Source organism: Bombus impatiens, unplaced genomic scaffold, assembly GCF_000188095.3.
Source record: "Bombus impatiens unplaced genomic scaffold, BIMP_2.2 scf_0060, whole genome shotgun sequence".
Taxonomy (NCBI): Eukaryota; Metazoa; Arthropoda; class Insecta; order Hymenoptera; family Apidae; genus Bombus; species Bombus impatiens.
Window position 1 is genome coordinate 2,082,192 of NT_176479.1, and position 16,945 is coordinate 2,099,136.

General features: G+C 33.4%; 1 protein-coding gene across 19 annotated transcripts in view; it reads left to right on the plus strand.

Annotated features, from left to right (window-relative positions):
• The first annotated feature begins 83 nt into the window (after positions 1-83).
• Positions 84-16,945, plus strand: part of LOC100749032 (kinesin-like protein unc-104) — a 35,371-nt gene continuing 18,509 nt past the window's right edge. For 9 of the 19 annotated variants that reach the window (XM_024372334.2, XM_024372335.2, XM_033324718.1 and 6 more), the window contains exons 1-4: positions 8,172-8,588; positions 14,494-14,667; positions 15,954-16,036; positions 16,408-16,486. In XM_024372334.2, coding sequence (XP_024228102.1) covers positions 14,568-14,667; positions 15,954-16,036; positions 16,408-16,486 — 262 coding nt within the window. In that variant the 5' untranslated portion in view covers positions 8,172-8,588; positions 14,494-14,567. Of the gene's footprint in view, positions 319-8,170; positions 8,589-14,493; positions 14,668-15,953; positions 16,037-16,407; positions 16,487-16,945 lie in introns of those variants that run through there. The other 10 variants (XM_024372324.2, XM_024372330.2, XM_024372328.2 and 7 more) reach the window with 3 other exon arrangements.

Here is a 16,945-nt window from a genome sequence, read left to right on the forward strand (position 1 = left end):
AACCATCGCGGTCATTTCCGTTTTCATCTGGCATAATATCAATGAGCAGTGTGAATTGGAAATTTCGCATGAAACGTCGCGTTATTTCGCTAGGAGAAAACAGACATCAGCGCCACATGGTTAATAAGCTGCACAAGCGAGTGCCGAGAAAGAAGAAAAAGACGCCTAACTCGCGCCTTTGATAATCGATCGGTTAGAGTTGAATTACTTTGCGTCGCGTCGCGACGCGTCCACGCCGTGTCTCGAGGAACATCGCGGAACTAGAACCAGTATGGCCGGAGGTCCTCAGCTGTTTTCACGTCACTGCCTACGTATCTGGTGAGTCGAAAACATTCTTGTCATTTTAACCACTTGTACTAATAGCACATTCGTTATGAATGCACGAACGCGTTGCTATCATTGTAGTTATCGTAAACTCGTTTGTGTACAATACATCGTCTATTATAAATCCTCGAATGCCGTTTGCGCCGCAAATTAATTTCCTGTTTGCTTTGTCAATCTAGAGTACACAGTAGATACGTACAACTTTAGTCAGACAGATCAGTTTTAAACCATCGCGACATTGTATTCCTTTATTCTGTTTCATAGTTAGTTCATTAGCATGGTTAGTTTGACTTTATACGATGACAGTTCGTAAATACACTACATGTATAAAATATAAAAAATCGTCCGAAGAATTTTGATCGATTATTATTAGGGATAAAAATTCTACGTTCCTTAGGTCATTTTCGACATAATCGGGGTTTCCCATTGTTAAACAATTTTAATTTGAGGAAAATATGAAAGAATCATTGTTAATACGCGTGATTTCTTAAAACTTCAAAAATCTTTTTGTTTGTCAAAACGAGCGTTAAATTAGGACATAAAAATTCGAAGACTAGGGCTTAAATGTAAGTAATTCGAACATTTCAAGTATAATTTTTTTCGAAATATTTCCTTGCAAATGAGTATCTGAATAAATGATTTTGATCGATACTTGACATTTTTTTTTACACGTTCTATAATCTATTTCTCTGTTATGTCAAGGAGGGTTTGAAAAAAGAAAGTTCTCATCTATATTGGCCCTTAACGTGTGCTCGTACGTGTATTTGCATAAAGATTGAACGATATGCGATGTATAAAGATAAGTGCATGTATGTATCGTATCTATCTAGTTAATTCTAAGATCAATGAATCGAGGAGTACGTTCGCAGCATGTTTCGAATGATTCATTATGTTAGTGCATATTAGAAGTGTTAATTATGATCGAAGGGGGCGCTTTCGTCTTAGTGAACGCGCGTGGAATCGACTCGTTCCTGCCACAAGGCTTTTGCTGGTAAAATACGAAGCCACCCGATGGTACACATTTACACAAATACGTTCGAGTCGCGGATCGTTACTGAAGAAAATTATACCGCGCTTCTAGGATTAGGATTTTTTCAAAATTAGGGTATGCAGGTGCAACGTCGCGGAAGGTTGATGCTGAAAAGACCGGGGCACAAACTAAGTCTTTGTGCTGATTTAAGTTCATTAGGGATACGTTAATAGAAATTGACTATCAGATTTGTTGTGAATAAGAACGCTGTTTTGATTCAGCGATCGGGCCAATACGAACTTAACAAATTTAAACAAATTTTTAAATAGAAATCTTTATATTTTTTGAAATTATTTTAATTTTTTTAGCAGTTAAAAATATTATATACTTCAAGATAATGGAAGGACTTATATTTGATGTAGGAAAAGAGAAAAAATAAAGAAATGTTTCTGATATGTATTTGAAAAGTGTAATGTTTTTGCCCTTCATTTGTTTAAATAAGTAATAGTTTAATAAGTTGAATATGTTCGATGGAAATTATTTGTGTATCGATAGCTGACTAAAAGTGGTACTAGGAATAGAAGTGCCAAGTATCTACTTTGATTCAATATCATTGGAAGTTATTCTTCTTTTCTCGGAACTTTGCACGTTTCAGTAAATCTTGACATGTATAATTTTAATAGAATACTAATTATGAACTTTCGTTGAACATGACATCTATGTGTTATAATTTATTCTTCTATTAATCTTAATATATATTAATATAAAAATGTTAAATGATATTTATTATAAAGTTAATAGTGTTTAGAATATCGTAAATCAAAAAATTATGATATTAAAAATGAAACAACATATATTTATCAAAATTGATATTACGAGTTTGGTAGAATATATTTCATAATTATTATATTACTTATTATATAACATTATTAAACCATCTATTTTTCATGATATAAAATAAAATGCAAAATATAATAAATTATAAACGATGAACATTCAAATTATAATTATACGTGACATAATATTAGGAAATTTAGAGGAAAATTTATCATTTTGTGACAGTGGCCAAATGTCCCAGTCACGTTTCTGGAACGAAATCTCATGAAATATGAACATGCGTCAATGGTACTACTTATATATAACTTACTCACGATGCAACGTTGCGGAAAAACAATTTTATCGAAATATTGTGATATTTGATTCAATATAGCCTGTTAACGTAAGATAGCATTTGTTTTCGATTAAGATATATGTATTCATCAAGATATTTATCTAATATCAGTAGCCACTAATTATGTCATTTTTGTTTTTCTTTATTCACAAATAATTTCAAATATTTAAATATATGTTAAAAGACGAAAATATGATAGACAGAACATTTTAGATAAGAAGGGCAAATAAATAATTTGCCTACTTTACCCATAAAAGTATTACCCCTTTTTAGAGGTGGATTCCTAATTAGGATGTGCAGTTATAATCTAAAATCATGAATAATTATGCACAACACTAAATATACGATAACCGGGTTTCTCAAATTTTCCAATAACATTAATAATTCATCTACGGCATTTATGAAACTATTACAGTTTCAGAAGTGGCTTCTATAGTTAGGAATTGCAATTATATAATTTAAAAACATAAATGAATATTTCTAAATTTTTCTAATAATATTAACGCTTCAGCTACTATAACAGCGAAACTATTATGCTTTGGGAAGTAACTTTCGTGGTGTAGTTATAATCTAAAATTATGAATGAATAAACACAATAATAGATATGCAATAACCGAGAGTCTTTAACTTTTAACAATATTGATAATTTGGCTACTATATTGACGAAACGGTTACTGCCTTTAGGGGTGGCTTTCGTGATTAGGGGTTTGTAACAAAAGTTGGATTAGATTTTTGAGTGAGCAATAACAGGCGGTTAGACACGTATTCGTACATGGTTGAAATAAAGATACGTGGGTGCTATTGCCGACATCGTTGGATATCTTTACTTATTGATTGCTCCGTAGAAATTGGCCGGCGCCGCCCGCGTCGCATCGGTCGATCGTCGGGTTGCAGGCTGACGTCATCCGTGCCTCTACGCCTATTGATTTTCTCCTCTAGGCGCGATGTGATTGGTCCATAAACGGAGAAAGCGGGCATGCACGACCCTGGACCACGATGTCGATCGGCGCCCGCGCACTCTACATCGCTAACTAAGGGTCGCCATATTGCTTCCAACCACCTACTACCGTGTATCACCGGTTTCGATACTACTTCACTTTCGAGGGCAAATTCCTATCTAGCAACCATGTGCGCATACCTTCGTCGACTTAGATCGATCATCCGAAAATATTTTTAATCATAGATTCGTTGTCACATCCTTGAAAGTTTATCCAGAAAATTCGAATGATCTAACTATTTCTTACTTTTCGTGGAAAAATTATTTTACATAAATGTATGTAAGACACGCTAAATTTGGAATAAGGTGCACCGGGATAGGTCTCTTGACAATTTCTTGCAGCCGTTTTTCGTTTACGAATGGGATTTATCGCCTGCTTCTCTTGATAAATGAAGCATTTCCCTGAAATGCTTTTCATCAAATAGTCGCTTCACTTCTTCGATTTTATCTGCCTATTTTGGCATAAAAAATAAGAGGAATATATAGGATTTCTACTTTAAATTTGATTTGTTGGTTTGGACAAAAATACGCTTCTGTGATACATTTGAAAAACGTTCCCATGTCGTGCTTTTATGATATAAATTTAACGAGAAGAATAACGTATAACACTCCAGTGAAATAGTTTAATCAGCAGCTACAAAAATAGTTTAAAGCATAATACAAAAAAGCTTACCAAATGATAATTAAATAATAATACGTATATATTTATTACAAAATGAAGATTTCAGATTGAAATCAGCTTTTGGTTTACTCCGTTTTTGATGGAAAAATGATGTTAAATGGAATTTTGCATCGTTGGGAATATGGTTTACTCTAATCACTTGAAAGTAACTCACACCTGATACGGCATCGCAGTAATTCTTTGAAACCAAACAATTCGTGTCGCTACTGATAATCAGGACTGATGCTTTTACGATCAATTTATCTTAATTACAAGAGCTGTCCCTCACAATAGGCGTGGGATTATACACGGGAAAAATTAGGGCAATTGCATTGAAAAGAATGCGTCACCGTGGACTTATTATTTTTCATTTTATTTCGGTATTAATTCATAATCATAATTATCCTATATCTTTGGGTAACGCAGTGTCGTAACGAGTAATTAGTATGAATAGTTGCACGGTTCTTCCTGGCAATAAATTATGGAAAATTATCTGGCGAACCTATCATTACGTTAAATAAATTGCGAGGGAACTTTGCTGCGCAGAAGTGCAATTTAGAAGGAAATTGGTGTGCAGGCCCAGTGGAATAATTTAAAGTGATGTCAGAAAATTTGATTTGTCTAGCCGTTTTAGCAATGAATTTTTTTGTACGTGCCTTGCAAGAAAAAATTATTTATCTATTAATTATTAACACATAATTTTCTGGATTTGTTCTGTAAAGAAAACATGGTACAATATAGATAATAGAAAATAGGTACATTTATTATTTAGTTAAGTAATAATTGATTAAAGTACAATGTTGCGTATATGTAATATCTAGAGATGACCTTTTTAATTCTACAATTTTTTTTAGCAAAATCTTTAAAATTCTTGCTTACGTATAATATTTCTTGTAACCCTGCTGCGTTCTTTGAGCTATTTTCCATTATGTGTTTCTATCCTTAATAAATTTCTTAAGTTTGAAGAGTAGATAAAATAATCGTTGTATGATCTTTTATTTCAATTTTTTGCTAGAGATTTTGTTACAACACTAAACTTTTTTCTTTATTTTTTGTTAAAACGGGGGACATGATTCAGGCAGAAAAATTCGAAGATTATGACAGGGCTAGAAAAACTACGTAAAATATAACGACTAAGGATCAGTTCAACGCCGAACGGAACGGAAATCTGACGAGCAGTTTATAAAAGCGTGGGTTTGGGCTGTTGACTACGCACGTATCCTGACGTCATTGATGTGTATGACTCATTTGGCGAAGAATTCTATTTCATGAAAACATTCTCACTTCCTATGGTATATCTCGCATTCAACGCGAGATTAGTGCTTCTAACTTTAGAAATAAAAAAAGAAAAATAAATATGCAAACTTTGATAGACAAAATCTTTTATCAACTTTTGAATGAATTGGTAGAGATATTTATGAAAAAAAGATAATGCACATATGTACCCGGTAGCATAATCTATCGATACATGTGAAATATCAACTATTGCATTCCATTGGAAATAGATTTAATCTTATTGGGAAATATTGACAGATTTTCTGTAGTCTGTTAACATCTCTGTTTACACAATCTGTTGTATATGTAGACACCACAGATATCCTAACGAGGGATGGGTGTGCGACCTTTGTTTCTCCGAGCAACCCCTATACCTGTCGCATCTTTAGTGTATAGTATACATGTAGTAAACAGCCGGACAGAATCTTTCGCCTACTCGAACGGAATGACCATATTTAGCAAGCAGGTATTATGTAAAACACGACATGCATCGATTTGTGAATAATAGGAAAGATAGAATCAGACTAGTCATTTCGAATCTTTCAATACATCTTGAGACTTATTGCGCAGAATACACTGCATCTCGTATATTTCCCATTGAAATGTTATAATCTGTTATCTACCGTAACTTAGTTAAAACTTAGTTTATAAAAAGCACAATATGATCTTCTTCGAACAAGAAGCTTAACATGATGAGAATTAAATGTTTCACCGTCCTCAAAGCGATATCGTTAATTTATTTTTTCACCGATTGAATTTACATTCCACTTCATATTTTACATTTACGGTTCTATTATCTGTATATCTCTTACACTCAGTTTACGCAATAAATCTGAAGACGTAAAAAGTTTCTCCGAGGACGTTCTTGAAAAAATGGCCAATGGCGTTTTCTTGATGTCATTTAATGAGCATTGCTGTAAAGCGTCATGTTTTACAAGTTTCTGCTACGGATTGTTAAATATATCATCGAATCGAATATCATCGAATTGCACGTGACTTGAAACGTGTTTTTGTTATTCTTGATTTTCGTCTTATTTCCATTCATTGAATCTCCCTGATTTTACTTCTGCTAAAAATTTAGGTCTCCGATGTATTAATTCTTTACAGCATTAGTTGTAAAAGAACCATTGAATCAATTTTACGTAACGTCTGATCGAGCCTCTGTAATCATTTTATGAGACTCGTTAGATGTGGCTTCTCTAACTTGTACTTGTCTCTAAACCGCACACGGTTTAATTGTTGACCAATACTACTTGATTCGAGTTAATTTCTAGGATAATAGCTTCTTTTATCTTATTATGCCACTTAACTCATAACAAAACCACCTTAGTTTATGCTTGTTCTTTTTCAGAAACCAATAAAGTCCAACATATATAATATGTATTTAATACGCTTTAGTTATTTCAAAGAAAACATTCATCATATTACATAATTGTTCTGTCTGTAATTCTATAATTTTGTAGTAAGAGTAAATTTGTAATACTACTACTAGGTATTTATAATACCCAGAATGGATATTGGATGCGTCAACAAAGCTTCATTTCCAATTTAAAAATCGCATTAAGGCACGGAGATTGCAATTTTACGTCAGCAGGGTCTTTGGTTGTATCCGGACTACCCCAAGCACGTCTATGGGGAAAGCTCAGTCCTGAACCCTTTCGCGTGGCCAGGTGATCGTTGAAAAATATTGGCTCGCCGACGATCCGAACAGAATAAGCGTAGAAGCGAGCAAATTTATCGAATCGATAAGAACTTATATAAACACCGATGAGATGAGAGCGTTTTCCAAAATGGACGACGAATTTGTAACAATGAATGCCAGCTCGAATAAAGCTATGATCGATAGTTTCAATTAGAACTGTTGCGCAGACGTCTTTTGTTAAAACATATCGTTGTTGGTGTGTGAGTATTTATGTGTAAGTATTTCTATAAAGAGAAATAGAATTTATATATAGAAAGGAAAAAGGGGACGAGAAATAGTTATAAAGTGTAATTGTATAATTTGTCTTTTTAATTTTGTAGTTTTACAGTAGCGTATAGATTTCTTAGTACTTTGTTATTGCTGTACATCCGAGTAAATAGTTTTTAGTTGAGATAAAGGAAATACGAATTTCTTTTTATTATTTTATTAATATGAAATAATTTAGAGCGCAATTGCAACGAATAATCCCATGTATGTACGTGGACCGTATCCTATATTTGTTTCTATGAGGCACTCGAAAGTATTTGCTAAGAACTCCAAAACCACGTACGAAGCATTTGCTCATAAAAATAGACTACGATTTTACTCCAGAGAAATGCAATTACATTCTACAGCCGCATCGTTGCAGGCACGAAAAAAAGTGAGATCACAAAAAATCAGATATCATCGTTACGATCACCAAAACCATTTCATCTTAATCGTGTATGACTCATCCTACGTATAAATTAAAACGGGAAAAGGTGAACCAAAGTGGTAATTGCACGTGAAGTTCTTAGAAGTACCACTGCCTAAAAGACTCAGGTACTCAAGAGATCTGGAAGTTTTCCGTTGCAAAAGTCATCTTATTAAATAGAACGGCTTAAAATTCGAGCCATTGCCCGGAGAAGAGAAGAAAGACTAAAAAAAGTTAATGAAAAGAAATAAATTAGAATCGAGGCGACCCGAAGGGCTTAAAGGACACATGGGTAGGGGTAACTATCAGGTGACCGGCAGATGGCGCCGACGCGGTAACTCGGCCATCAGCTAATGGACGCCGTGGGGGTAAGTGCGCAAGCGCTCCGAATCAGTTCGTCACTCGACGACCGACCGCCGACCGGAGGTGTCGTAGTTACTCGTTGTCGTGCAGCAGGGTGGTTCAAATAGTAAAGTGAGTGTATGTGTGTGTGGGTGTGCGCGCGTACACGCTCAGCCGTGAGCGATACGTGGATGAATACATTATAATGTCCGCGTACGTGTCCGTTAAGAGTTTTGAGGATCATCCAATCATAACCAGTGCACCGACATAATAGTGACCGTCGACTGTGAGGCTCGTTGAGTGTTGTTTCATCGTTTCCCATCGTTTCTCAAGGTTTCATGTCCTGTGTCGCATCAGCGACTGTCATCATCGCTATCGTCCGAATCAACGGTGAACGTGAACGCTTAACGCCCGAATTCATTTTGAGAAAACGAACGACAGATTGAGCTTGGTTCTTGAACAGGGAGTCGAAGGTAAGAACCGTAGAAACGTCTTCGCTACAACGATCGATCGCGAAAATCTATGTATACGCGATGGATGTTCTTTCACCTACGCCCGTCTCGCTTCTCGCGACACTTTTCTACTACTGTTTTATCGATTATGCCGTGTCAGTTTGAACTCGCATATCAAAGATATGCGGGGAATATATTGAGAATATTCGCTGGTAAAAGAGGTTACACATTATACTTGGTTTTGGTAAATGACTCCTGTCAACAGTCGCTCGACGACATTTTGTATACATCGCTCACAGTATACCCTTCAGACCGTGCATACGTATCGGTGGTTTGCTTGAATTGTGGCATAAATAGAAAAAATATATATATTTTCCAGAATAATGTGCAGTGGAAAATTATTAATTACTCAATTATTTATCCAGAAGATTATTTTTTTTTACAATTTAGTTACTAATCTATAGATTTTCAGGCTTCTAAGAAAATATTGTTTTTATTGCTCATTACTCTAAGAAAATGTTAAATCCTCCTTTGAATCATAATATTTCTCTTGCCAAATAATTCTATTAGAAAATTTTTGATATTTTTATTCTGGTAAATAGCTCACTCTTAAAATTCATTTTTCCAAATACTCCAAAAGTAACAATCCTTTTTAATTTGTTACGCTTTTAGCAATCCAACGGTAATTTGTACATTTAAACCCCTATACGTATGTTACATGGTGCAACGACTGTGCACTCGAATCGAATAGTAGGTCATAATATCGATAATCATCACTGTAGCACGAATCGAAATACATTCGATTATCACAAATAAATTACACGATATTTCACTAAATACGTCAAAACATCAATCTTAGATATTGACTAAACATATTGAAAATGGAAAAATTCAGTTATACTTGTATAGATTATTGAGGTTACGTTGGGTGGGGAACGATATTTATCCAATTGGAAATCGAAATAGATATTGAAAATGGATATTGCGTCAATTATATTCGAATCGATGATAGATAGAGTTATAAGAGATTTAAGAATCAATTAATAGAAAATTGAAATTTAGTTGGTTAGAGTCACCGTGTAACTCGAACTCGGTTGCTGTTATCGATTACGTGGTGGCTATGTTTTTACGTTCATCTCAAGAATGTACTTGCACACGCAGCGGTATACGTTTCCATGAAATCGCAGTATGTACTCCATTTCCTGCTATACATATCATTCAATTCGGTTTTTATATTCTTTTTCGATTTTTTCTTCTCTAATCATAAAATTATAAATTAAATAGAAAATGAATATAAGAAAAGACTTCCAGTCTAATAATATACATAAATGTATAAAGTTAACCCTAAAAAAGATTAAGAAGGATAATACAAAGTCAAGCGATCTCGGATAAAATTAAGGACGAATTATTGACCTTAAATGAATACATGTTAGTTTTAAAAATAGCTATTGTATTTATCTTATTTCTTCTTCTTTTTTTCTTATTTCAGTTTAATCTAAATTTAGTCGAGTAAATCTACAATAATATAGATTTAGATCTATTTTTGTGTTATAACGTGTCAATCGATAACCGAGCAAAGAAGCGTAATGTTAATTACTAACCTGCTGACTGTTGCGTTTCAGTTTATGAGCGGAGGTGAAATTTTCTTGCTGGTATCTTCCACCAATTTTTACATCCATACGGAACACCACAATACGATTGTACCGAAATTACGTATTTACGGACGTGCAATATATATACTTCTACCTTTCATATATTATTGATATTCCTTTAACAAAAAGATCTGCCTTATTGTATGTTGCAATAACGGAGAATATTCAGTGGAATATTGAACTGATAGCGACGGTTTTTTTTCACCAGTGGCGCTATACGCTGCACAGAATAATTACCGGACCGTTTATTCAAGTAACTTGGATTCTTAACAAATAAAATAAAGAAATTAAAATGCCTTATATAAATTAATATTTTTTATTTTACGCGGTGAATAAGATACACTTTTATAAATAGATGGGTGATTTTGTAATTAAATAAGATGGTAGGTTTTAAGGATAATTTTATTTCTTTGAGAATGAATTTTATAAATTTATTAAAGTCAGAGAAACTTTTTGTTTTTCAGAAAAAGGTAATATACATTGTCTTTTTGTAGTTAAAGTGTCCTACCTAGCATTTCTCCATTTTTCAAGATGTGAAATATTTGAATTTCTCCATAGTTTTTATCTATCAAATAAAGTTATATTATACAGGCTATTTACATATATTTTTAGTCGAATAAAGAGTAATAAAGATGGTACTATGAAAGTAATATTCTATTTTCTTCCGTTCCCAACTGATAGAACGTCCTTAACTAAGGAAGCTAATACATATACATATGCCATTATATGCAAAGGTTAACTATTTCAGTTTAACCAGAAACATTTCGTACAAGATATACTTCTTATTAACAATATTTGTTCGTATATGCATAATATGTGACAGTATCCTTCAAGAAGTTAAACATTAATATTTTCATGATTTTCAGGACGTTTAATCTTTCTCTGATTTTTAGTCGTGCAATTAAACCCATAAAAACGGTTTACAAAGAAACGTGCTCCTGCAGCAAGTACGACGATTTAAATCGTAGCTCATAAAATCGAATGGATGAGATCAGTACTTGTTCAGACTCCGCAAGTGATTCGTGTCACTGCGTAGTCAGTCAACGGTTGCAGTCTTTTTCAATACTCGGCCGTGACTATCGGTTGATCGATAGCGATGATATTGTTATTCTCGTATCAAGGATACTCGTGTTATCAGATATTTGATCCATTTTATTATAAGCATTCAGATGTAAGAAATCATTTTTCTAAATCATCATGTCGCGTTTACAGCGGCGCGGTGTACCCGTTTCATTTAAGCGATGCTTTAAGTTCGAACCAGCATAGCTGCTTGTTTGCATTTCTAAATGGCGCAGTAATTATCGAAGTCAAGGTGCGTCACGAGATTTAAATACGCTTAGAAAAATAAAACCCTTGAAACCTGGAATTAAACATTGAGATTTTTTAAATCCGAGTTCTTTTAATTTCAACGTACGAATTTAGAATTTTTAAAATTGAGAACTGATAGGTAACGTATATATTTCATTAATTGATATATAAATGTCGAAATTTTTCTGTTTACAAAAACGAATTACCATCATGTATCACTGACGTAATTTAAAACCTTACATGGAATTGCGTCACCTCGGAGAGATTTTTCTTCGATTGAAACGTCACTATCGTTTATCCTTCGCGTGAGATAACACCAGAAGGATTTCCATTGGAACCCGCGTAGGAAAATTTTCTTGAAAAAATTCTTCGACGTTTTTTGCTCCTCTGATAGTATGTAATTTCTTTCTTACGAATAAAGTTTATTTTTATTTCATATCATCTCACCTAAAAACAAGAAGGCTAGAATAATTTAAACAGCGCATTAAAGATTATTTTTCTTTATTGTGTTTTACTAGATAGATTAAGAGTTCACTAGATTGATTAACTTTACTGTACGGACTTCAAAGAAGTAACTTCTTGCTTTAAAGCAAACCAATTACTCAGAGAGGATATTTTAAAAATGGATCACAATATTCAGTCGTTAGTACTACGCTTGTATCAAGACCATCTCCTTTCCTTGTTTTTCCAATTCATCTGATCGACCTTTCATTTTCTCGTGGGAAGACCATAAAGTAAGCATCTTTGATGTCGCATCGAGTGGTAATAATACGTTTATTGGCGACGATAATTGTATCTACCATTCGTCGTGATTGAATTACAGGAGAAGGTACTTTGCTCAGGAGCAACTTCTGCTATTTCTTTGCTTTGAATGTATCGTATCGATCCTTGGATACAATGATTCTAACTGTTGTTCCGCTCCGTTTCATAAAGAAAGGAACTTAGCCTGACTATTGGTCTATTGTTGGAATAACGAGGAATACAGTACACGAATTTTTATTTCTAAATCAAACGAAATTTTTATTTCTAAATCATACACTAAAATCGCAGTGTACAATATTTAATAGAATTTATATCCAACATTAAAATTATCTTCACATCTTTGAGTGAAATTTATTAGCCGTTTAAATTTTGATACCCTTGAAAATTAGTTTTATCATCCTCGCTATGATAAGCATAGGGTTGGAATTTAATCTTAATGATGTAGTTATAAATATAGCTTATGTTCGTGCCCTTGAGGTAGAAGTTACACGTTCACTTAATTTCCACGGATAGTCGATCAGGGAGATAAAACTGGTTATATAGATTCTAATGATTTCGAAAACTAATCTTGTACCTAATATGGATTTTTCTGTGCAGCTGAATAGACAAGAGAATATCGATACGTTCGCAGTAGAATGGGTCAGCCATTGATGAGGGACTATATGTACATACTACATCCTATAGTTAGCTAAAAATATGCTTCCCTTGGTTTTGAACACATTTTATTCCTCATTGCACAAACTAATAAAATATATTACATAAAAAAAATATCAGAAATATCAATTAATGAAATTAACAAACGCGCTTAACAATTGCTTAAATTATCGGTTTTTACGTATTTTTATATAGAAAGAAATTTATAATTTATGATACATTTACGTCATTGATATCTAAATACTTTAATATTGATAAGAATCATATGCATTATGAAAGTTATTGTATATTATTTGAACATATTTTGTATTTTAAGTGTAAAGTGAAAAGTTTGTTTTGCAATGTTTCTAGTAAAAAAAGTCAAAAGTAGTGTTTCTAGTAAAAATTCAAGCTATCCAACATAGTTAGTTATGTCTAAAATCGGCATAGTATGCATTGTGATACAGACCAATTTGACATTAGACATCAATGTACAGCAATAGACTTCAAAATTGCTATTAAATTTACTGAACAAAAGCAAGTATTAAATATTTCTTATTTTAAGTAGAGTCTTGAAACTTTATTTGGTATCATGGATTCATTCATACTGAGCTTCTTTTTCAGCAATCATAAAAGTTAATCGGATTTATGGATAAATGATAATCTGTTCTCTTCTTTTGTTCCTGCGCTGATTCGTTTCATGTTTATTGGCCGACTGTTCTGTGTATGGAGGGATAATTACCCACCGATAGACGAACCTTTTGTCGGTGAATATCGATTTTCGACGCCATGCACTATGTAGGTACTAGTTACTCTTGTTGGTGGATAATTGACGCCACGGACTTTATAGCGTCAAGATTCGATTAGGACCTAATGAAATATACCATAATAAATTCAATCAAATTGTTTTGACGTTGACACGTCTATCATCCTTTATTCTGATATCATTTCATCAATATTTAAAGCTTTGTTCCAAATCTTATGAATCGAAGGAGATCATGCACATACGACGTTGTGAAAAGACGTTTACTTGATAAGACAAATATGTCTTCAACTTCGTTCTTATCCTTGTCCGAATTGTATTAATAGAATTCAACTTACACATTATTTATCTTTTCTCTAAATAGTTTTGTTTGATGATATTCTTAGATCTTTAAACATTTTATAATATGTAGTTAAAAAGGGATATGATGGTGAAGAATTTTAATAAAAACAAGTTGTGCTTCTTAAATACGCGCAAAGAGTTGCATAGAATAACACGAATAAAATAATAAAACTGCTTCATGAAAAAATAAATGATACTTTTGTTTCTATTTCTACGCGAAATATCCCACAGCCAGAATTTATACATCTATTAAAAAAAAATTTTAATTACAAACTCTCGTCGTTTCATTCCTCTTCAGCTGTCCCTCCTGAAATATTTAGCGATATAATATCAAATAAGATCATCTCGAAAGAACGTACCGTTACAATTAATCAAGAAGCGCGTGACCGCTACTGAATGGAAGCCTACGATCGTGTCTTTCTTCCGCGATGCCAGTTTCGCTAACGATGCCTTCTTATTTCCACAGAGAAAACGAGGAAAAAGTCAATCGCCAGCACCGCCGCCGTCGTGATCCGACGCTGAATTAAAAACAGACGGAAAATGTCGTCGGTAAAGGTGGCGGTGAGGGTACGGCCCTTCAACAATCGAGAGATCTCCCGTGAGGCACAATGTATCATCGAAATGTCCGGCAATACTACTTGTGAGTATAATTTAATTCCTGTACATTGTCCGTACTTTCGCGCTGTTGTCCGCTCGTATTTCGTCCTCCGTTTCGTTTCTTTCGTCTTTGTATTGTGGTCTGATTATTATTTATTCTCTACCTTTCTTCTTTTTTTAAATAAAAAAATTGTCTTCTACAAAACAAAACAGTTGCCGCGTTTACCACGAGAACAATTGCTTCTAACTATCAAGACATAGATGCATGTTCGTTTTTTCGCCATTGATTTCCCGTTCAATTATCGTAATTGTGTTTGTATAGAACATATAGAACGAAACTCCTTCTGATTAGACAATTGTTTTTCACGAGTGTAAGCCTGTTATTTCATCTGATTTGAAGTCTTTCCTACTGTTTCATGAACCAATATTCTTTGAAACGAAAAGGTAGTTTTTATACATTAACAAATTTAACATTGATTCAACTTGAATCTCAGATGAAGGAAAAATTGACATTATTTTGAAAAATATTACGTAATAATTGGGGCACACACATATTATGTAAATGGGATATTACACCTGGGTTAACATTTTGCATACATGCATAACCACGTCCTTCGATCCTTTTCATTCATTTGAAATCTTCAGTTTAAACAACTTGAACTCAACAAACTTGGCTAATAGCGTGCCTTGTATACACGCGTTGTTTGTTGAAGGGAAAATCTACTTAAATGTCGAGGTGAAAATTCTGGTTCTCTCTTGTAAAAGTTTTTTACTCGATATTTCATGCAATTTCTCGTGCAACTTTAATGTTGCGTCACGAATTGAACGAAGAACTTCGGTTCCTTAAGTCTCGTAAAATGCAAATGGATCGCGGGGGAAGTTTAATATTAGATAAAGTTGAGAGAACACATTGACGTCAGTTCATTGGTGTGTAATGATTTCGTTGTGAAATTTCGATATAGTTAATCAATATTTTTACATGGACATGTAATCCCACGTTCCCGGATTTTGTGTTTTATATATTTATTTTTTCTTTTATATAATCACCTGCAGCTGACCTTATTTGCCCGTGACACGCGTATTAATCTAATTATTTATTTGTCTATCGATTTGTGTGTGCATAATATATGCTACATGTTTATATAGCTTTTGATCAGTACGTACGAATGAGAAAAGTTTATATTTGGAAACTTTCTATTCATTTTTTATGGGTCTTATCCGAGAATCATGTTTAATATACAACGCAGAAAAAGTTGGAAATGAAATAAGAACGAGTAATAAGTTATGACTTCCTTTTGTATTACTAATTTGCTGTTTCGCGTGTTCCAGCGATATTGAATCCCAAAGCACCACCGGGCAGCAAAGATGCGCTCAAGAGCTTCAATTACGATTATTCCTATTTTTCCATGGACGTAAGTATATACCTTTTTCGTTTTATTGAATTTCCGTAAAAATCAATCATTTGTATTGGTGTTCCTTTCATTTCATTGCTCTAAAGATCTATTATAAATATAGCATAAATTCGTTCATTATTAATAAAGTGAATTGTTTTTGCCACGTTACTCTTAATTAAAATTACGGACCAATAACAAGAATCGAACTATTTAAAGAGAGTCTAAATTATATAGGTACTTACAATAACTCCTACTGAGATTAAGATCAAGAAGAAGTTAATAAAAGGACACAAGTTAAACATGTATTCGATAATTTATCGCATTATCGTAAAACCGATATCGGGAACAGATAGTATAAAAACATAATAAATGGACTATATTCTTTATAGCCAAACGACGCAAATTATTCTTCACAACTAATGGTCTACAAGGATATCGGCGAAGAGATGTTGGAGCATGCTTTCGAAGGTGAGCATATACCAAATGGAAAATTTCTGAACGTCTGCACAGATTGATCGAACAATTTCTCAATACTTTAGGCATCGTGTACTCGAATTGTCGCATACCGCGGAATTTACGTCGAGAAACCGAACATGTGGACCCACATACCATCCGGATAGGAATTTAGTCGTTCGAATTCTCATACGATCTTGGCATATATTCACGACATACGAATATATGCTACCGTTAAAAAATTTGAAAACATTATTTTACTGCTTTTTTGAATTTCTTATAAGAAATGATTATTGGAAGGACATCTTGTTATACCTTTTACAATACTCGCAATTTTTAGAAATATGTAGACGCATTACCATTTATGAATATTAGGGATATCTACTCGTTACATTTATTGAACTAAGTTTGGAGAAATTTATAATAAAATAATTAAAAAATAGTGAAAATAGTGAAAATAGTGAAAATTTATTA